This window comes from Suricata suricatta, chromosome 8 (genome assembly GCF_006229205.1).
Source record: "Suricata suricatta isolate VVHF042 chromosome 8, meerkat_22Aug2017_6uvM2_HiC, whole genome shotgun sequence".
In the NCBI taxonomy this organism is placed as follows: domain Eukaryota; kingdom Metazoa; phylum Chordata; class Mammalia; order Carnivora; family Herpestidae; genus Suricata; species Suricata suricatta.
In genome coordinates this window covers 15,469,720-15,492,848 of record NC_043707.1, presented here as the reverse complement: position 1 = coordinate 15,492,848, position 23,129 = coordinate 15,469,720, and the positions used below count along the sequence as shown (strand labels likewise).

Genomic DNA, 23,129 nt, shown 5'->3' with positions numbered 1-23,129 from the left:
AAATGCTGTGTTGTGACGGGTATCAATTATCCATTAGATACTGAATCAATTTTTCTTAAGCGCTACTAACTGCTTGCTTTTCTTGAAGCTAGATCATTCTGAAAATTTTTTGTTAGACCTATGAGTGTGAACATATGATTTCTGTCCTTCTCCGCCTGACTTATTTCGCTTAGCATGACACCCTCAAGGTCCATCCACTTTCCTACAAATGGCCAGATTTCATTCTTTCTCATGGCCATGTAGTACTCCATTGTGTATATATACCACATCTTCTTGATCTACTCATCAGGTGATGGGCATTTAGGCTCTTTCCATGTTTTGGCTATTGTTGACAGTGCCGCTATGAACACTGAGGTACATGTGCTCCTATGCATCAGCATTTCTGTATCCCTTGGGTAAATGCCTAGCAGGGCTATTGCTGGGTCATAAGGGAGTTCTATGGATAGTTTTTTGAGGAGCCTCCACACTGTTTTCCAGAGAGGCTGCACCAGTTTACATTCCCACCAACAGTGTAGGAGGGAGGCACCCTTAATTCAAACTCACTTTAAGTCACAGCATCCCAAACACATCCTCAAGTTTGGGAGAAATCTGCCCAGGCCATTTTTGCCTGATCTGATAACACAGAAAGCTAAATTGGAGCCAATAGATTTTAAGTTCATGAGTTCCAATTTTCATTTTAAAATTTAGTCATGAATTTTAGAGCTGGAAGAAAAGATAGGAGCTAACATTTATTGCACATTCACTGTATGTCAGGTAAAGCATTAGTTGCTTTATATGCATATTACTATAGTTAAGCTTTACAATAATCCTATGAGGTGTTAATATTTCTGCTTAAAACTAAAGGCACTAATCTTTGGAATAAAAGAAAAATGTCTAAGTTCATGCAGCTAGGAAGAGGTAAAATTGGAATTTGAAGCCAAAGTTCTGAATTCCCAGTTCACTGTACCTTTTGCAATATTATATTTCCCTTTCCTGGTTAGTGCTACTTTTTACAATCTTTATGTTTTCATTTGTCCCTCTGCCTAATCTGATTTGGTAATATGTATTTGTTTGTGTGATTTTACCCTCTTCAATCATGGAAGATACTTAAATGTATACAAAAAGTATGATGACTTATTGGATAACATGGCAGAACAAAACATCACTGCATTCCTGAAAGAAAACCATGAAATCGAGGATTTTGTGACGGTAGGAAATGTCACTTGATTTTTCACATCTTGGTGACATGGGTTGCAGATAATCCAGTGGATTGTCAGTGTATTTTGATGCATTGTGCTGTGCTCAGCGTTGGATTGGGTTGGGGGTGAGGCTGGGGGCAAAAACAGGGAGGCTAAAGGCAAATAAAGTTACTGTTCGTGCTCCTTTCTATAGAGAATCAGTAGCATAAAAAAGCGGAGAAATGAAATTGCATCCATGCACATAACTGTGCCTTTGGCCATGTTCTGCCTTGACACCATGATCCTGAATTATGACCTCTGTGAGCGAGCCCAAAATCTGAAAGATCGTCTGATTCAATTCCAAGTGGATATAAACCGAGACACCAATACCAGGTATCGTGATTGTGGACAGAGAAATAGCAACAGCATTTGGCATGAATGGGAGAATAGAAAAGTGGCCAGAACTTGCACCTTCCAGCAAGGACCAGAGAGACCTTCTACCTAAAGTTGTTTCTCTCCCCAGAATGAGGGTGGCAGGGGATTCAGGTTCAGGCCAGAAGGCAATCAGTAGGGGGAAAACTACATGGGGCTTGGAACAGGAGTGTGGAAAGCATTCTGCAGCTACCCTTCTCTGATCTCTCAGTCTTTGCTTCCTGGGAGGCATCTTCAGGGAGATCCTGCCTCATGGGTTCGGCTGTCAGAGGTCAGAGGTCCTCTCCCTGGCCTTGTAGCACATTTTCATAGACACAGCATGCTTATAAGCACCCCGAAAATCACTCCTATGCAGGCTTCTGCTACATAGGTCTGAGGATTCTGTTGTTCAGTATTAAGCGCTATGTGGTACCTTCAATTCACTGATGACTATAGATTAGTCAAGACGTTTTTGGTTCTAAGGAATAGAAGCCGAGATAGGCTGGCTAAAGTGGAAAAGGGAATTTGGGGCTCACGTGTTGACAAGTTGAGGAATTGCTAGCTTCAGGCCCTCAACACTGCAATTAGGATGCCGTCTCTCTCCCTCTACTGGGCTTTCATTCTCTGTCAGGCTTTCTCCCATTCATGGGCCCAACAGTTTGAGGCTTACATCCTCTCCAGTTCCCGTCCAGAGGAGCCAATGGTTTCTCTCTTTCCAATTGCCTTAAAAAGTCCTGGCCCATGTGACACTGGCCTGACTGGGGTCTTTTGTGCAGCACTGACCAAACACCGGTGAAGAGGATGGCTTAGATTGGGTGGCAACCCACCTCTGGGGTGGATGTCTGCCCTACATGAACCATGTACCCCGCGACTTAGGGTGTGGTTCCCTGAAGAGGGAAAGACGCTAGGAGACCGGGAGACCAATTGTCTGGGGTCTCTCTTATAAGAGTACTAAACCCATGTATGAGGGCATAGCTCTCATGACCTATTTACCTCCCAAAAGCTACCTCCAAATACCATCACATTAGAGATTAGATTTTAACATAAGAATTTTGGGGGTGCACAAACAAGCAGTCTGTTGTAGAGCATTAGTACCCAGTGTGTGACTGTATTTAAAGCCTAGGCCTAGAAGGAGATGATGAGGTTAAATGAGGTCATATGGGTGTGACCCTAATCTGATAGGGCTATTGCCCAGGAAAACACACTAGAGCTCTTCCCCTGTGTCTCACATGAGGACACAGTGAGAAGGCAGCTGTCTGGAAGCCAGAAAGAAAGCCTTCACTAGGAACCAAATTGGTTGGTACTTTGACCTTGGACTTCCCAGCCTCTAAGAACTGTGAGAAAAAAATTTTGTTGTTTTTTAGGCCATCCTGTATATGATATTTTGTTATGGTAGCCCAAGCTTACTGGTAGAATTCTCAAATAAAAATGCGAAGGAGACTGGGACATGTAATGTGGCTCTGAGTCCAAGACGTGGAAAATACCATGTAGTAGTGAGCCTATGTATCACAGTAGATAATTCTCCTCTGCAGAAAGTTTCTAAATTGTATAGAAATTCATTTTTAAGATCTTTGAAGTGTCTGTAAAGATGTTTTAATCATTTTTTCTTCAGTTTGATATACTTAGCTTCACTATGGAGGGGTCTCCATACATTAAGAAGGAATACTGAGTATCAACTATACTTCAATTAAAAAAACAAAAACAACATTAAAAGAAGGAATACTGAGGACTGAAAATATTGGAAGGAGTGTTTTTTATCTATAATACATGAATGTCAACATGTAACAATCAATTAGTAATAACGAAAACTATGATAGCTATTGCTAACATTTCTTGAGGGCTGCTCTATGCTAGGCATGGATGTATTGCAGGCAATTTTTCCTAATTATAATTAAAATAATGATGATGGTCATCACTGGCTTTTGCATAAGTTAGGGCACATTCAAATTATCCTTAAGATAGCATCCCTTCTCAGGGTTCTTGGGTGGCTCAGTAGGTTAAGCACTTGCCTCTTGGTTTCTGCTCAGGTCATGATCTCACAGTTTGTGGGTTCAAGCTCCACATTGGGAGCCTGCTTGGGGTTCTCTCCCTTTCTCTATGCCCCTACCCTGCTCTTTCTCTCTCGTTCTCTCTCAAAATAAATAAATAAACTTTGAAAAAATAGATAGTGTCCTTTCTCATAGTCTTGTGTTTGGAAAGTAGGCAGTTAGGTCTAGTGGTCCCAGTGGCTGAATGTCATGTTCTCTTTGCCAACCAGGAGCTACCTATAGCACATGAGGATAAACTTGCTGACATACTGTGTAGACTAATGATTACCATTAATTTAGTGTTCTACTTCAACGTGAAATTCAAGGAGTTGCTATTGCTGGTGGTAGAGGTGGTATTCTTGTTGTTTTGGTCTAAATCCAGGTTCTACCCGTGGTATATCTGTTAAGAGTACATGCGTTGCAGTCAGTTGAACCGGGTTTACATCTTGGAGACAAGACCTTCATACCTTGACACCTTTACACCATGTTGCTTTGGACAAAGTTACTCAGCCTCACTTTCTTCCATTATAAAATCTTGATAATAACAGTCCCTACCTCTTAGAATTATTGTGAAATTTAATGTACATTCAGTGATTAGAATGGGGCGTGGCACATCGTAAAGGGCTTAAAACCTGTGAGATATTATTTCCTTTACTATTGTTTGTATTCTTGAGGTGTGGCATGCATGTGAATTACCTATCAAAGATCTGCAGGTAGAGAAAAGTTGGAAACCATTGTTCTAGTCTCCAGTCTCCAGTCTCCTGTTTAGCATAATAGGTCTTATAAGAAAGTGATTTTAGATGATAAAGATGATTGGTCACTGTTCCTCTCCCTGTAGTATTTGTAATCAGTACAGCATCATCGCAGACAAAGTCAGTGAAATTCCTGCTAACACTGAGGAGCTGGTATTCCTCATTGAATTCCTAAAGAAATCCAGTGATGTCACAGTGTTCAAACTCCGTAGGCAACTTAGAGATGCATGCGAACGGCTGGAGTTCCTGATGGACCATGCAGACTTGCCCCGTAAGTCCAATGCCATATAGATTTACATGCAAATGTATATGTATATTTATATTTTTAGAGGTAAGGAATCAGGAAGGAGAGTCAGCAGTCCTACCGCTAAATGTCAGTATTGGAAGAGCTGCTTTTCAAGTGTTACAGGCACCAATTCCATGCTCTCATCCTCAGGAATTTGAATCAATCAAAGGGGTTCTTATTGTTAGACTAAAAGAAGAAATATATAAGGACTTGACAAGTTCTTAGATGTTTGTCCTGGTATCTTGTGTCTAGCATATCTGAAAAAAATCACTTCCAAATGAAGAGTCCTTTTATAAATGGGCAGATTTCAGCCATCTATAATCTTAATAGAGTCTCACCTTAGAGGAGAGGCCAGGGCACTTTCCTTCATGCCCCTGCATATCTTTAAAGAAAGAAATGGCCAGAGCCCTTACAAGGTTTGTTGGGCCAAGTTAGGGTTTTGTAAGGACCAGATTCTGAAGAAAAAACTGATGAACTGTCCACAAGCCAAGTTTTCAGATCCTCCTTCCTTCTGGAAATACCTATGAATGCACCTGGTGTTCATAGTGTTTGGAGGAAGGTGATGAGAGAGAAAAATGGGTACTGGGAGTGAGAGAGGGGTTGTCCTAACCATCTCCCTGTACATTCATGAGCTTTGCCTTTGACCATGTGAATACGCACTGGACCTCTGCTTCCTAAGTTCCCCAGGGTATAGAGAGAGCCCAGGATATTTCAGCTGACCAGAGCCTTAGGGTGGCACTGATTTTATTACTGACATTTAACCAGAAGGGAGACTGATACTCAGATGAGGTGACAATTTAAGGAGGAGAAATGGACTTTATCCCAAGTTTCTACTCAGATGCAGCCTAGGAAAGCGATGAAGCCTTGTGATTCGAACATTAGCTTTAGAGTTGGTTAGACCTGGGTTTGAAATAATCTCTGCTGCTTTCTAGTGGTGGTCACCTTGACTACTTGGCTAAACTTTGTTTCCCATCTGTAAAAACAAGGATGATAATACTGTTGCCCTTCTAGCCTGGCACTTGGTAAGTGCTCAGTAAATACTGGCTATCCTTCATCCATAATGGGCCTATCCATGCATTGCCACCCTTATATCCACTTCTGTTGACCTCTTGTTCTGCTGAATTAATTTCCTGCATGCTGACCTATGCTGAGCAGTGTCCTGGAGCAGACTCTATGTGTTTTGCAGAAGAAGACATCAAACTGAATAGTGCTCTGTTCCTCTGGCCAGACCAGATTGAAGATATCTTTGAAAACAGCCGAAATTTGCTCCTTAGCAAGAGGGATCAGGCTGAGATGGACCTCATTAAAAGGTACAAGGAGAGTCTGAGCTTGTTTCAGAAATGATACCCAGCTTTGTAACACACTGCAGGCTCCTGGTTCTGCCTAGAGCCCCCCACAGGAATGCGTGGGCAAAAGCTGAAGACAAATGGCAGAGAAGGAATTTTTTTTTGTTTCCCACTGAGGGATGTTCTCTTTAAGCCTGCTGCACTGTGGTGACCCTGCCAATGCCTTCCCTCCCTGCCTTGAACAATTGGAATTTGGTGGTACAGAGAGAAAAAGACAAAAATAGTGGCATGTAATAATGGCCTCACAATAATAATAGCAAAATTGTCAGCCTCACATTGGAGACCACAGATCTGTGAGTTATCAAGATAGTGGTAATAGAGGCATGGTAGGAGGCTGAGAAATTGCCTATTTTGCAGCTGGTCTTGTTCAATGCTAATGTGGCTATATCATTTATTCATTCATTATTTGTCAATTCAACCAGTATTAAGGATTTTTACTATGGGCTGTGCTATATTCTAGACATGTAAGTGTGTTTGGCTGCTAAATAAAGATTTTAATCCAGAGGCAGAGAAAAATATCGACATACTGAAAAATCAAACAATATCAAGCAAAATGGACCACGTGCCACGTACAGGGCAAAGACATGCATGCACACATACCCATTCCAGCCTGTAACACTTGATTTATGAACTGTAGTCATACCAGTTACCATCCCCTTCATAGGTGAAATACCCACTGCCTAACTTTAGGTCCTACAGTCCTGCAATACTTAGAAGGAAGGAAAAATATAGATAAAAGCAGAAAGTTCTACATAGGATGGGAGTTTGGGCTGAAGGAGAAAACGTGCACACAAGTTTTTCTTCCAGTGGCCTTTGTCTCTTTCTACTAAATGAATAATGTCCTCAGAACCCAGAACTAGCCCAATAGGTGGTACTGATAAACTTTATTTCTTGGAACAGCTTTAAAATTCATAACAGAATTTAGAAAGTACAGAATTCCCATTCACCCCACGTTTCTTTACACACAGCCTCCACCATGGAATTGATTTGCAGGTTCATTGAACAGGAGCAAGTTTATCTTTTTGAACCTTAGCGTCCTCATCCGGAAAGTGGGATAACAGAGTCCATCTCAAGTCATCTCATTTCCTGAGAGGTATTATTGTGTAGAAGGACAAAATGAGATGATGTGATATTGTGCCTGAGTGGTACCCAGCACATGGTAGGCATTCAGAAACTATCTGCTTCCTTCATCCTTTGAACAATGACTTCTTTGGGGAGAAAAATGGTTTCACTTCCAAACTACAGCCTTGCAAGCATACAGTGCTCTAAGACTATTCAGAAGCAGTAAATGCTGTTAAAGTTCAGAGGAGTGATGAACAGCTCTGGGAGAAATGCGAACAGTCGTCTATGGTGAGAGGAGAAGAGCACTGGGTAATCCCCATTGGAGAGGCAACTCTCAGCCTGATAGCATGACTGGTTCCTGAACTCTCAACAGCAGATTCAGCATTAAGAGCAGCTCCAGGGGAAACCCACAGCCCTAGGCCCAGCCCTCTCTTTGGTGAACTCTTAAACCTCATGTCCATCATTCCTACGTTAGTCCTGAGAACAGTGTGTGAGGAGGGCTGAGCAATATTCATTGAGTCATTCATCTTCTGTGAAGGCAACCCCATTCTCTCTAAGAAACGTGACTGATTTTCCTAGCCCACATTAATTTTTGGCCTCAGTGCTAATTTTTCTCCATTTGCTGTCCCCGTCTCAGTTCCCACTGTTCCCTTGGCCAAAAGGCTCATAGTAGCTTTTCTCTGAGGCTATCCATATCTCACCTCTGTAGATAATCTCTTCATTCAAGCCTCTCTCTTTGGACATTCAAGTGAATTCCACTTCATACCAGAATTCTGACCAATCCACCATCTTTGAATCCATAAATTATCCTCTTTTAGACTTCAGGTGATCCCATAAATACAACTCATTTACTCAACCTAGTTTCCCAAGTGCCTACTCTTTACTAATGACTGTATTATTATATGGAATATATACCTATATACTTATTACAGACATGAAAATACTCCAGAAACTATAGTGTGCTAAGCAATTATAACTCAATACTATATAATATAATCTACCTTGTTAGAAAAGGGAAAAGTAAATTTGCGACCTAATTTACCTAAAGTAAATTTGCTTTGCTTTGCTAACCTACCTTGTTAGAAAAAGGAAAAAGTAAATTTGCTTTGCTGCTAAAAGGTCTTCCCTGTAATCATTCTAGCTGGAGTAGCCCTGTACTTCCATCTCCACTAGGGACTCTTCCTTGTTTTATTTTCTTCAGAGCATTCATCACCATCAGAAACACCACATTTTATCTTTATGTATGAATTTATCCATCCATCTCTACATCCACCCACCCCATCCATCCATGTGTCTAGGTCTCCTCAAACTAAAATACAATCTCCATTATGATAGGGAGCTTAATAGTGTATATCACAAATAAATCCCTGATGCCTAGAGCAGTCCTTGGAATGTATTAAACCCTCAATAATAAATACCTAATGGATGACTGAATAATATGTATATATGTACATCTTAAATGTATGTATGTAATAGATATTATATAGATTTCATATATGTGCGCATGTATATATTTATCCATACAGGAAAACATCTGGAAATGTTTAACCACCAATAGATTCATAGCAGCCATCTCTAAGAGGTAGGATCATAAGTAATATATTGTATATATATCATACATCAGAAGATCATATTCTCCCCAGGCTTGATTATGAGTGAGCAATGCTGATACTTAGAAAATCAAAAGTGGGAAGTCCAGATGTGATTGGGCTGTCCTTTACTTTTAGGTGCTCAGAATTTGAGTTGAAACTCGAGGGCTACAGCAAGGAACTGGAAGCGTTTAGGAAACGTGAAGTGATGACTTCAGAAGAAATGAAGAACAATGTTGAAAAACTTCACGAGCTTTCAAGGAACCTAGATCAAGCACTGGTGGAATTTGAGGTTTGGGGTCTTGGGGTCTTGGGTTAAAGACTTATGACTCTGTCCTGCTCTCTTGGCTTTGCATTTTCCTAAAATCATCTGTCAGGTAGATAATACTGATTGGATGGTTGACCACTTCTTTCATTGGTGCTTTCAGCCACCTTTTTCTACATCCCGACATTATACCAGCTTTTTTGTTAGTTGTTGAGTTCACAAAGAAAAAAATTACAGAGCAATTGCTCACATATTTTGAATATTTATTATGTGATCAACAGTACAAAGGGCTTCATATGCAATATATCACTTAGTACCCATAAGATACTTTAAGGTAGGCATTGCTATTGTCCCTATTTATCTATATTTAAAATGGGAGAACTAAGGCTTAGAGAAGCTAAGTAAATTTCCCTGAAGGTCAACAAATAAGTTCTTTAACCATTAAAGAACTTAAAGTTTAACCATAAACCTTATCTTTGAAGCAAGTCAGCATAAGAAGGCAACATCATGTAGACAGCTAAAGTATATAAGAAAATTGTGAAAATGGGGATGTGGATATAGTAGAGTGGGATCAAAGATGATGGAGCAAGTAGCAAATTATCCTAGAGTTTCATCCAGCTAGATCTTAGCTGGCATGGCCCTCAGAGGTAGCAGAGGGACCATCTTACTTGATTCCATGCCTTATTTTTCTCTCGCGCTCTCCAGATGAACAAGCATCTTCCTCAATTTGGTGTTCAAAGCACTGAGGAATTTGCCATGGTGGCTTCCAGGGTTCAGAAAACCAGCCACCCAATAAACAGCATCCCCTTTTGCTTTGCAGTTAATCAATAAGGAAGAGGATCTGTTGGAAAAGGAGAAGAGTACCTTCCCTCTCCTGCAAACCATGTTGACCAACAAAGTACCTTATGAGCAGCTGTGGCTGACAACATATGAGTTTAGCATCAAGTCAGAGGAGTGGATGAATGGTATGCTGCAAGCTCACTCTACTGGGACAGAGTAGGAATGGGTTAGTGGATCCAACCTAGCCAGTCCTAGAATAGGCTTTGGACTTCAGCTTTAGGCTGGACTTTTTATTATATTCTTATACTCTGGATTAAAGCAGCCACACAGTCATATTTTCCCAATGTGATAATGATGGCAAGTGAGGATTGAAGAGCCAAGACCTTTTGCTAGGGTGAAATGGAAGAGGCAGCCACCCAGAGCCTTGGATTGCGGTGAGGGGAGAAAAAGATGGCATTTGCACTATTGTGCTCCTTCAAGAAAGGCCAGAGTGCCACAGTCACCTGTAAACTATTCCTTTTTCTCTAGATCCTGGAGGCTAGAAATTAAGGTAGAGTCAACAGGACTTCGTGATTGATCTGAAATGGACAAGGGAGGGAGAGGGAAGAACCTGGGGTGACTTCCAAATTATTACCCCAGGCAATTTGTGGATATTGCCATCACTGAACAAGAGAAGTGACAAATTTGTTTGGAAAAAAGACATATCAACTTGAATATACCAAGTTCAAGGCGTCTGCAAATATCCAAATGGGAACATTAAATAACTAGCAGTTGAGAAATAAACCTGAAGTTATAGGTTTGGGGGTGTGTGATTTATATTGGGGAATGATTGAGTATAGATTACAAGTAAAAGGCATGAATGATGTCACCTGGGCATAAAAGCAGAGAACAAACTTGGAGACCCTTAGAGCTGAGCCTTCAGTTGTTTCCAGTGCCAGAGTATTTCAAGCACAAATGTGATGAACCTCTTTGTCACCAGTTCTCTGGATGCAATTTTGATCATTTTCTTAGGATAAATTCCTGAAAGTGAAATGGCTAGATCAAAGGTCATATAATGAAAATTATTAGGATTTTAAAAACTGGTTTTGTTGATGATGATGATGTTACTGTCTTCTAGAAAAGTTACATTTTCATAACTTTCTAGCAGCACTTGAGTGTCTATTCTTTACACCCTCAATGAACCTGGGAAATAATAGCTTTGAAAACTTTTTGCTGATTGATTTTTTGTTTTTTTAGTTTTGTTGGTTTAATGTTTATTTTTTTACTTATTAAAATTTTTTAATGTTTGTTTATTTTTGAGAGAAAGAGACAGAATGCAAACGGGGAAGGGCAGAGAGTGATGGAGACACAGAATCCTAAGCAGGCTCCTGACAGCTCAGAGCCTGACATGGGGCTCGAACCCATGAACTGTGAGATCATGACCTGAGCTGAAGTCAGACGCTTATAACCGACTGAGACACCCAGGTACCCATGTTGATTTAATGTATAAATTGGCATTTTCTTTTTCATTTAAAAATTTTTCATTTTCACTGATACTCTTAAATTTTCCAGGGTATCAGTCATGTCTATACAATTATATTTTACCTTCTTTATTTATTTTCATACTTCCTTTTTTTATTCACTGTTCTTTGTTGACCAGCACTTCCAAAATAAACAGTGGTAATAATGGGCACCTCTGTCTCATTCCTGATTTTCATGGGAATTCTTGCAGAGTGTCACCTTTAAACATGATGCTTTTCATTGGTTTGAGATACAAAATTTTTGGGGTGCCTGGATGGCTCAGTTGGTTAAGCATCTGGCTTTGGCTCAGGTCATGATCTCACTGTTCGTGGGTTCGAGCCCCGCGTCAGGCTCTGTGCTGACAGCTAGCTCAGAGCCTGGAGCCGGCTTCAGATTCTGTGTCTCCCTCTCTCTCTGACCCTCCCCTGCTCATGCCATCTCTCTCTGTCTCTCAAAAATAAAGAAAAAATATTTTAAAAATTTTATAAAAAAAATAAATAAGAGATACAAAATTTTTATGGTGTCAGGGAAATATTTGTAGTTTATCAAGTCTTTTGTTAGAGATACTGTATTAAAATTTTTTTACACTTAGGGACACTGGGGCCAATTAAACATTCAACTTTGGCTCAGTTTATGATTTCACCGTTCGTGGGTTCAAGACCTGCTTCAGGCTCTGTGCCAACAGCTCAGAGCCTGGAGCCTGCTTCAGATTCTGTGTGCCTCTCCCCTGCTCATACTCTGTCTCTCTCAAAAATATATAAACATTAAAAATTTTTTTAATTTTTTTACATTTAATTTTTAAAATTTATATACAGCAAAAAGGACTTTTTTGGCATATGGTTCTACAAATGTTAACACATATATAGATTCACCATAATCAGAAAGCAGAAGTTTCATCATTTCAATAAGATATCTTGTACTGCCTCTTTGTAATCACACTCTTCCCTACCCCAGAAGACCTGGCATTGTTGAGCTCTTCATTGTTACTGTAGTTTTGTCTTTTTGATCCTGTAATAGACATGGAATGATACAGTGTGTAACCTTTTGAGAGTAGTTCTTTCACACAGCACACTACTTTGAGATTCATCCAAGTTATTGGATTTATCCAGAGGTCCTTCCTTCCCTTTTATGCTGGGTAGTCTTCCACTGTATGGATATACCAGTTTGTTTACCCATTTATCCACTGGTGGATATTTGGGCTGTTTCCAGTTTCAGGCTGTTATAAATATGGCTGCTATAAATAGTCGTGTATGAGTTTTTATGTTAACATAAGTTTTCGTTCTTCTGGGGTTAATGCTCAGGAGTAGATTGCTGGGGCATATTTAAAGTTTATATATAACTTCATTTCAAAAATGCCTTGTAACAGCAAAGTGTTCCTAATTCCTCCCTTCTATGTGTTGTATCATTTCTGTTCCTCACTGAACCTATTATATAAACTGTAATCATCACATATATTGTTGCTCATATTTTGAACAAACTGTTGTCTGTTACATCAGTTAGGAATAAAAAAACTAAAGTATTTATTTTACCTTCACTTATTCCTTCTTTAATGCTCCTCCTTTCTTTAGGTAAATCTGTGTTTCTGACAAATCCTTTTCCTTCTTTCTGAAGGGCTTCTTTTAATGTTTCTTGCAAGGTACCTCCTAGCAAATTCCCTCATTTCTGTTTGTCTGAGAAAGTAGTTTCTGAAGGAAATTCTGAAGGATAATTTCTCAGGATACAGAATTATAGGTTGATGGGTTTTCTCTCAATACCTTTGCTATTTAATCCTCCTCTCTCCTTGTTTGTGTTTTCTGAGAAGTAAAATGTAATGGTTATCTTTGCTTCTCTCAAGGTATGGTGTCCTCCCACCCCGGCATTTTTCAAGTGTTTTCTTTAGCCTTGATTTTCTACAGCTTGAATGTCATACGCCTAGGTGTCGTTTTTGGCATTTATCCTGGATCTGTGGCTTGGTGTCTGACATTAATTTGAGGGAACTTCCCAGTCATTATTGTTTCAAATATTTTTACCATTTCTTTCTCTTCTCTTTCTGGTATTTCCATTACCAGTGAGTTACATATCTTGTAGTTATCCCACAGTTCTTAGCCATTCTGTTCTATTTCTTCCCCCATCTTATTTTCTTTTTAACTTTACAAGTTTCTAGTGACATATTCTCAAACTCAAAGATTCTTTCCTCAGCCGTCCATGCTATTAATGAACCCATCAGATATATTCTCATTTCTGTTAAAATGCTTTTGCTCTCCAGAAAAGATTTTATTAGTGTTGTTGTTTAGATTTCTTGCATCATCTATATAAACAGTCATGTCATCTGGAAAACTAAGACATTTTTTTCTTCTCTTCCAATCTGTATGCCTCCTATTTCTTTTTCATGCCTCATTGTACTGTCTAGGACTTTAAATATGATGTTGATTAAGAATTATTAGGGTGAAACTTCTTGCCTTGTCTTAGGGAAGAAGTATTCCATCTTTCACCATTAACTGTTAGGGATTTGTTATTTTTTCTTTCTTTCTTTTTACAATAATTTCAAACTTACGTAAAAGCTGCCAGAGCTGTAAAAAGAACTCCCATATCCTCATTCACCCACATTCCCCAGTTGTTAATATTTCACAGCATTTGTGGAGCACCTTTCACTGCTTCTATAACAGCATCTACAACCACTGCTAACGACTGATTCCCTCACTGCACTTGCATTACATGGCAGGCATTGCATTGGGCTCTCCACTTTCCTTACCTTGCTTAACCCTCACAATCACCTGCCAAGGTATCCATTATTACCCCTGTGTCATAGGTGATTACTCTTGAGCCTTAGAAAAGTTCAGATAAACATGTTCAAACATTTGATTGGCTAAGTAGAGGTTTTAGATCCAGACCCAACTCCAAAGCTTGTGCTTGTTCCAATATCCATACCATAAATAGGCACAATCCTAAATTCAGGGAATTAAAGGTACACATGATTAACTTCTAGTTGGTGGTCTGACCTTTCTCTCACCCGATGATTTCTATTTCAGGACCCCTCTTTTTGCTGAATGCGGAGGAAATCTCAGAGGAAGTAGGGAATATGTGGAGAACGATGTATAAATTGACCAAGACCCTAGCTGATGTACCTGCACCCAGGCGGTTGGCGGAGAATATGAAAATAAAGATTGAGAAATTCAAGCAGCACATCCCTATCCTCAGCATTTCCTGCAACCCAGGGATGAAAGACCGGCACTGGCAGCAGGTGCCTCTCACTATCCACCCCTAGCCAGCCAATCCATGCTCGATCCATACCTGGTCCTGGTAGCCCTTTGGAAGGCAGGAACCATTACTGGGTCAAGCCTTTCCTTTCTGAAAGGAGAATCTGCTTGAAGCTGAGGGGTTAATAATGGGAGGGAAAGTCTTTTATTTATTTTTTATTTTTATTTTTTTCAGAGAAGCTTGATTTTATTTTGGGAAAGTCTTTTAAAGGAAAGGAATGAGCAGGATACTAGATGAAATGCCAGTCTCTTTACATAAACAGGTTGACCCCTTTCTTTGGGGACGCCATTATTGATGATTGAGTTTTTCTCCAGCCAGTGGCTAGAAAGACTCTCATAGTCTGCTTTCCTAAGCAAGTGGCTGCTCAGGCCTTTAAAGGATGATAAGGGCATTGAATTACAGTGGGAGGGGCCTGGATCTGTCCCTTGATGAAGGACACAAAAGAGAAAGCCATGCCTTTTCCTGGGGCCTCCTGACAATGCCAGATGATTTGTACTTGGGCTGATGATACTGTAGAGCCTCATCGTCCAGCAGGCTATGTTTGGAAATAATACCTCACTCTTCTTTCAGCTCCGTGAGTCTAAAAATGAGAATAATAAATATTCTCCCCTAAAAATAGTTGGGACTTTTATAAGCAACCAAGTGTGAGGGTGATAAGTGTGGTGTGAACACTAAGCAGAAAAAAGAAAACTTAGTGTGTTTCTAAAATAATCATCACATTCAAGGGCTAGCAATGGCCTTGAAACGTCCTCCACCAGGGAGGTAGAGATGAGACTGCCTTTCCCTAGGCAGATTTCTCTGTGACTTGGCCTGGAATTCCCTCTTTCAGAAAACATGCATACCACCAAGGACATGTCTCTGGAAGGACCTAATCTGAGAGCACACCCATTACCTTCCAGAGAATGAAGTCTTAGCTCAGAGCATTTTGATCTCTCTGGGAAGGCCAAGATCTTGATATGTGAAAGAGCCTGGATTTTTCTGTAAAGAGGAACTGCTTTCAGTTTCCCAGAAACCCTTGAAACTCAACACCTAAGCAAAGGGTGTAAAGGAGGGAGGGGAGAGGTCCTCTTAGGAGACATCTGGTCTTGTGCTGCCCCAGCAGAGGGGTCTGCACAGGAGCAGCTGCCCCCACTTGGTGCTCATAGGGTGCCTCTCCTTATGGACCTAGCCTGACTAGAACCATGGCCCATTTGGAGGGTTGGGGAGGTTGGATAGACAAGTGGGCTGTGGTAGTGCTAGGTCTCTCCATGAGATGGCACTATAGAAAGTGCCCTCAGAAAAAAAGAAAAAAGAAAGTGCCCTTATCAATGGACTTAGAAAAAAAAATAACCAACCCTCAAGAGACTCAGAAGGCCATCTCCTCCACTGGTCCTTTCCCTGTGATGATGCTGTTCTCACATGTGAACACTTTAAAAATCCCAGCCATTCCTAGACATTCATAATTCTCATTTACAGACCACTTAGATGGACAGATTGGGGGACAGAAGAAGAATAACAGTAATAGCTCAAACATTGAATACCAACTATGAATTAGGCACTGTGTTGTATACTTTGTGTGGATTCCCTCATTTTATCCTCTCAACAGCCCTTTGAAATAGGGACAATCATCATCTCCATTTCACAGATAGGAAAACTGAGGCTCTGAAGAGAGTAAATTGTCATGTGGCTAAGTAAGTGGTGGGAGAGGAAACTGGAATCTAGGTCGATCTGACTCAGTCTAGATGGGGGAAATGGGGCAAGAAATATCAGGTCAGAGGGAACAGTAAGCTGTAGGTAAGAGTGGAGTATAGCTCTAGGAAGGTGGCTCCTGAGTAATGAGCCCCTAAAGTGGAACCTCAGTGGGCTGAACAGTTACAAGTGAGCTCTGAAAGGAAAGAGGCTACCAGATACATAAGGGGGTGCCCCCATTCGGAGGTCTCTCCTACCTCCATTGTAGGTCAAACCATCAACCACCCTAGTGACAGCCACTGAGCCTAGCCACTCTGCCCGAATGCCTAACTCAGGAGATCCATTTGCACAGGTTCTGGCTTGGGCAGGGGGCTCTGAGGGCTAAACCACCTCTGGTTCTCAAGGCTACAAAATATAACTTCTGAAGTCATAAAGTGCCTGTGCTGTGGTTTCTGACCATTTCCCAGAACTTAAGTAGGAAGGGCTAGTCACTTTATTTGGGGCACTGATATCAGCAAAGGGGTTGTTACTGTGGTTTAAAACAAGATGGAACAAGGTGACATTTGACTTAGGAAGAAACCATGGTGATGTGTACCAAAGCTAACCCTCTAGGACCATGCTGCCCAATGAAAGTAATACGAGCCATGTGTCTAGCATTAAAGTTTCTAGTAGCCATGCTTTTTAAAAGCACAAACAAGTGAAATAAATTTTATATTTCATTTAACCAAACATATTCAAAATATTTCAATAGATATTCGATGTAAAAATGTTAATGTGGTCTCATATTTTTCATAACTCATGGAAACGTGTGTTTTTACACCTAGAGTGCATCTCAGTTTGGGCTAGTCACATCTCAAGTTCTCAATAGCCACAAGGAGCAAGTGGCTCCATAGTGGACAGGGCAGCTGTAGGCTCTTGGAATTAGATGGCCAGATGTTTTGTCAGTCTCTATAATTAACAAAAGCAATTACAAAAAAAAATAGGGGCTCCTGGGCGGCTCAATCAGTTAAGCATTTAACTTTGGCTCAGGTCATTATCTCAGCCCTGCATCGGGCTCTGTACTGATAGCTCAGAGCCTGGAGCCTGCTTTGGGTTCTGTGTTCCATCTCTCTCTCTCTCTCTGCCCCTCCTCCACTCATGTCCTGTCTGTCTCTCAAAAATAAACGTTGAAAAAAAATTTTTAATAATAAATAAAACTACCAATTTCTGAGTCTTGGCCAAGTCCTATGCCAAGTGCTTTATGTAGTTATGTCATTTAGTCCTAGAGATAGTGTGTGTTCTAAACTGATTTTCAGGTATTGAGAATAAATCAAAGTCCAGAGCCACCAGGAACAGCTGTGCAGATTTGCACTCCACAACTCTGGGGAATGCTGTTTTTGTGTGCTGCAGTATGAATTATACTTTTTAAAGTTATGCAGTGTATAACCTTCACAACTGTCCATAGAAGACCTAAGAGACCTACTAAATATGATGGGGAAGAGCTTGGGTCTAAGTCCCAGTTCTGCCATTTATTAGTTGGATGGTCTCGGACAAGGTACTTATTTTCTCAGTTTCCTTATGTGTAAAACAAGAGTGATAATTCATTAGTATCTTCTTAATCATATTGGGGGAATGAGTGTATTAAGGTCTTAAAACAGTGCCTACTTCATAGTTACATCCTCAATAAGTGTCCGTTACTTCTGATTTCCACTATCCTAGTGGTCCTCCAGGTGTCCTCAAGACCCAGACTGGAAGCCATTTGAATTATCTGGTTCACTCATGCTTTCACTCTATAAATACTTATTGATGCCTACTGACTGCCAGGGCCTGGGGACACAGGGCTAAGTAGGACAGAACAGCCCACAGCTCTCACATTCCTTTCTGCTCTGACATTCTGTAGTCTTCCTGGGGTTGAACAGAGACAAAATTGGGTAGTAGGTGAGGTTTCTCATGGAGCTTCATTTGGCCCTCAGCCACGTCTTACTGAGTCCTCTTGCTCCTCCTTTCGAGTGCATGTAACCCTTATCCTCTCCAGATCTCTGTCTTTGAGAAAAGTATTCAAAGCCATCAGAGACTTCATGTGAGACCTTCTTCAGGGATATTTTCACTTAAAAGATAAGCTTGGGTAGTATCTGCACCGAGAATGGGCACAGTTGTGAACTGTTACAACAAATTAGCACGCTGGGGTAGAAAGGAAGACATTTGGACAGAGGGGGTTTCTTCCTTCTCAACATCCTCAGGTCACAGAATTTCAGGGGTCCATGTACACATGACTTTCTCCTTTTACTCAGCAAACACTGCAGTTTCTGTCATACCAGGCTTTGCACTAGGAGCACAAAAACAAACCAGATTCGGCTACACCGCCAGGATGCTAACAAGTTGGCACCACCGGCCCTCACAAGGACCACCAAGTGCTAATGGACAGAGAGCCCCAGTGAGCCACATAGAATGCAGTGTGGGGCCTAGGCTGCCTCCTACAATTTTAGACCCGTACCATTCAATTGCCACTAGCTGTACACAGCTATTCAAATGTAAGTAAAACTAAATGAAAATTAAAACTCAGCCACATTTCCAGGGCTCAATGGTTAAATGTGACTGGTGGGTGCTGTAAGGGACAGCACAGAGTGCAACATCATGGAAAGTCTACTGGCCAGTGCTACCTTGGACAGTACACACTTGTTTTCTTTTTTCTACAGATCAGTGAGATTGTCGGCTGTGAAATAAAACCCACAGAAACAACTTGCCTTTCAAATATGCTGGAATATGGATTTGGCAAATTCCTTGACAAGTAAGACTCCTTTCTTTTAGGGAGACCCCTTTCCTTTCAGTCAAAGTATCTGAGTTCCCACAGGATATGACTGGCCTCAGGCTTTCTCCTTATGGCTCAGAAGTAACATAAGCATTTTTAATAACCTCCACCTCAAGTGACTAGCTACTGGTGAAACTCACTTTCAGCGGTCAGTTAATGATGCCTTATAACTAGAAAATTGAGTCAGAAATTTTATTTTAAAGGGAAATGACAAAAAACAAACAACAAAAAAGTTTTTGGAAACTCCAAGCCCAGGTCTCATTGACTTCATGCAAAACCATTCCACTTTTTCTAGGCTTCAGACCCTCCCTCCCTCTCTCCCTCCCTTCCTTCCTACCTTCCTTCCTGAGAGGCGGAGGGAGAAGGACAGAGGATCCAAAGTGGGCTCTGTGCTGACAGCAGAGAGTCTGATGCAGGGCTCCAAATTCATGATCCATGAATGAGATCACCACCCGAGTGGAAGTTGGATGCCCAACCAACCAAGCCACCCAGGCACCCCCAGTTTCCTCTTTTAAACAGAAAAACAACAATAAACAGGAGCAGCTTTCTGAGTTCTTAGAGTCCAGGAAACATGGTCCAGTGAGAGAATGCTTCACTTGCTTTCTTCTTTTCTCCAAATGCTCTGGAGTCTGTGTGCAAGAAACTGTGTTCTTTGAATTGTTTTCAGGACCCAGAGACTTGTTGGACTCTCAACTGTTTGTCTACACCTCTACACCTCCTTCAGGGCAGGGGATGGGAGATCTACTGCCTGGACCACAGTCCCTGTTAGACAGATGGGTTCAGGTCTAACTCGACACATGCTCCTCAGAGCATGGCCCCAGACCAGCTGCATCAGCATCACCCGGGAACCTGCTAGAAATGTACATTCTCGGGCCTGTATCCTCACATGGTCTTCCTTCTGTATGTGTCTGTCTTAATCTCATATAAGGACCCCAGTCATATTGGATTAGAACTCCCCCTAATGACCTCATTATAACTGAACTCTTTTTTAAAAGTTTAATTCCAGTATATTAGTGTTATATTACTTTCAGATGTACGATATAGTGATCAACAACTCTGTACATAACTGAACTACCTCATTAAAGATTCTATCTCTGGGGCACCTGGGTGGCTCAGTGGGTTAAGCGTCAACTCTTGATTTCCTCTCAGATCATGATCCGACGGTTTTGTGAGTTCAAGCCCAGCGCTGGGCTCTGTACAACTGGCAGCACAGAGTTTGCTTGGAATTCTCTCTCCTCTTCTCTCCCCCTCCCCCACTCACAGTTACCCCTGTCTCTCTCAAAATAAATAATTAAACTTAAAAATAAAGACCTATCTCCAAATAGGGTACCCCTCATTCTGAGATTCTGGGGTTTAGGACTTCAACACATGATTTTTGGGAGGATGCAATTCAGCCCATAACATAGCCCATAGGCCACTGGAGCACAGGGTAAGAAACCCTGCAAAACACTGGAGGTAACTGGCACATCTTAGAGCTGGATAGTAACCATTTTAGTAAAATTAAGGGCATTTTGAATTGGTCTTAAATATGAACCGAAATTCCTCCTCTGCCGTGTTTTCACAGCCCTCTCTCCTCCTGTTGATGCTACTATTGCTGTGTTTTCTCTAGACTGGAGCCCATTGGTGCAACCGCCAGTAAGGAGTACTCTCTGGAGAAAAACCTGGAGAAAATGAAGTCAGACTGGGCTAACATGACATTCAACTTCATGAAGTACAGGGACACTGTGAGTGTCAGTCCAACCACCTAGCACCCTTACAGCAGTCCCTTGATTATGTAGCAGATGACAGAGAGGAGTCATTCAGAATTGCAACAGCACTTGGGAAGGAAGGATTTCTAACATCTCGTTTTTTAACTTATTTTTATTGAGATATAATTGACATGCAACATTTTGTGTAAGTCTGAGATGTAAAACGTGTTGATTTGATACATTTATGTATTGCAATATGATCACCACCCTAGTGTTAGCTAACAGCTCTGTGACGTCACATAATTATCATTTGATCCAGTCTCTTAGCAACTTTGGAGTTTTTCATGCAGTCTTGTTATCTATAATCACTATCACTATCCTGTGCATTAGATTGTCTCCTCCCATCTGCCAGTCATTCTTTGTCCTGGGCCTCACCAGAATGGTGCATTTTTAAATGAGAAAGACCTTTCGGTTGAGAACCACAAGCTTTCTCAGTGCCAAGGAACTGAGTAAGCCTGCTGAGTTAGCATCTATCTCCCAGGGAGGGCTCACCAGGTCTCTCAGAAGGTAAACAATGCTTAGAGCATCTCAAAAAAGAAAAATCCCAATTGATTCTTTCTGGCTCCTCTCACCCACATAATTCTCAGGCATCTGTATTTTTCAGGCACTCCTGTTGTTTTTTTTTTTTTAATGTGCAGTACAGATTAAGAAACTCCCTGTCCCCCAGGCTGCTTTTTATCTTTTTGTGACTTCTCCACTGCTTTAGCTTGAATGGTCACGACATCTTGATTTCATGTAGACAGGAACTACAGCTGAGGCAATAGAAGGAAAGAGAACTGGGGCCTGTCTCCGCAAGTCCAGGCCACTGAGGGTGCCAGCAGCTCAGTGCTACACCACCTGTTGGGATTGGATACTGCTAGGGGCTATTGGGCTGGGGCGAGACGTTAAGATAGGGAACCTGGGAACAGCTCAGCTGCACCGGGTACATCTTCAGAGTTTGGAACTGATACAACTATAGACAAGGATCAACAGCAAGAGGGAGTCACAGTAGCACTTTTTAAGAGCTAGACACACCTCCGGATGCAGAACTACTGGTAGAAGGTACGTGAGAGAATGTATCCTAGTTCCAATTTAACCACTCAGATGTAGGCCTGAAGTAAGTGAAAACAGAGCCAGAAAGGCCAGACCTGCCAGAAAGGGGCAGACCCTTATCAGCTTACTCACCACAGTGGCCCAGGAGGAAGAGTGCCATGCACAGGGGTTGACCTCCAAGGCACAGTAACCTGAACTACTAGTAAAATATGGCCCAGTAAATGTATAGGCAGAAGTTCCCAAACTTTTTTCTGTATGTGGAGGCTTTTGTGTCTTGGTACTCTTTTTTTTAATAGTTCCCCTCCTTAGGCTGAAAAAAAAAATACCTAACAGCTTTATTTATGAAGTAATAAGGTTCAAACAACTTAAGTAAGTGTTTGTGTCCTATCAACAACTGTTTTTTTTAACCCATATAAATTGAAGAAAAAATATTTGTGTTTCATTTTTAAATAACCACAACTAATTGCTGTGAGTTTGCTGCAGTGCCAAGGAATACCTTGGCACACAGTATGGGAACCACAGGTCGAGGTCCAACCAGTCACATGAGCAGCTCATCCTACCTGAGGGAGAGCCAGCAAAGCAAGTGGTCAGGGAGGTAGGAACATAGAGAAGGGACTATAATTATATACCATCCCCCACCCTGTCCCCAACAGATACCAGTTGCCAGTCTGGGCTGGGACCATATTTGATTGCTGCAAAGGAGGTAGAAAATAAATGTCTTTAAGAACACTTTCAAGGAAGAAAATAGAAATTCCATGCCCTGTGAGACAGATTTCTGTTCCATTTTGGTAGAGATCTAAGCTGTGGGGCCTTTGGAGATCAGCATGAAAAGTGTGTGTGGGGGGGGTGGTCTTGTGGTTTTGACTGGTCGGAAAATCTTTATTCACAGAATACAAGCATCTTGTGTGCTGTTGATGACATTCAGCTGTTACTTGATGATCACGTGATAAAGACCCAGACCATGTGTGGCTCCCCATTCATCAAACCAATAGAAGCAGAATGCCGGGTAAGAGGAAATGAAGTTGAGGGTTCGTGATGTTTCATTAGCTCTGGGTTTGCTGGAGGAGGGAGAAGATTTTTAAGTTCAGTTAACAAAGAAGCTCATTTTTTCCTGATTGGAGAAAATAAATCACGCAAGACTGGAAGCAATAACCATCCAAGTAAGCATATGGCACGCTGAGCCTTTGCAGGAGTCTGCCAAAAGAGAAGATGAGATGATTTTAATGTGCTGAATAAAAATACATTTGGAAAGTATTTTATGAGCTAGAGTAATCTAGAATATAAACTATGTAAGGGCAGGGGGTTGGGCTCCTCTCTTTCCTCATCATTTGTAGAAATGGCATAAGCTAAGGGCACAGACTCAAGCCAGTCTGCCTGGGTTCAAATTCTGGCTTTGTACCTTGTTGTGTGACCTTGGGCAACTTACTTGAACTGTTGTATGTCCATTTCTGCATCTGTAAAGTGAGATTTGTAATAGTATC

The 23,129-nt window shown here is 41.3% G+C and overlaps 1 protein-coding gene across 1 annotated transcript in view; it reads left to right on the top strand.

The window, feature by feature from the left end:
- The window catches only part of DNAH3 (dynein axonemal heavy chain 3), a 156,437-nt gene that overhangs the window by 28,829 nt on the left and 104,479 nt on the right, over window positions 1-23,129 (top strand). The window contains exons 12-21 of the mRNA XM_029949934.1: window positions 1,083-1,188; window positions 1,372-1,550; window positions 4,434-4,618; window positions 5,820-5,943; window positions 8,769-8,922; window positions 9,716-9,860; window positions 14,184-14,395; window positions 18,756-18,847; window positions 20,478-20,592; window positions 22,538-22,654. Of these exons, the coding sequence (XP_029805794.1) occupies window positions 1,083-1,188; window positions 1,372-1,550; window positions 4,434-4,618; window positions 5,820-5,943; window positions 8,769-8,922; window positions 9,716-9,860; window positions 14,184-14,395; window positions 18,756-18,847; window positions 20,478-20,592; window positions 22,538-22,654 (1,429 nt within the window). The remainder of the gene's footprint in view (window positions 1-1,082; window positions 1,189-1,371; window positions 1,551-4,433; window positions 4,619-5,819; window positions 5,944-8,768; window positions 8,923-9,715; window positions 9,861-14,183; window positions 14,396-18,755; window positions 18,848-20,477; window positions 20,593-22,537; window positions 22,655-23,129) is intronic.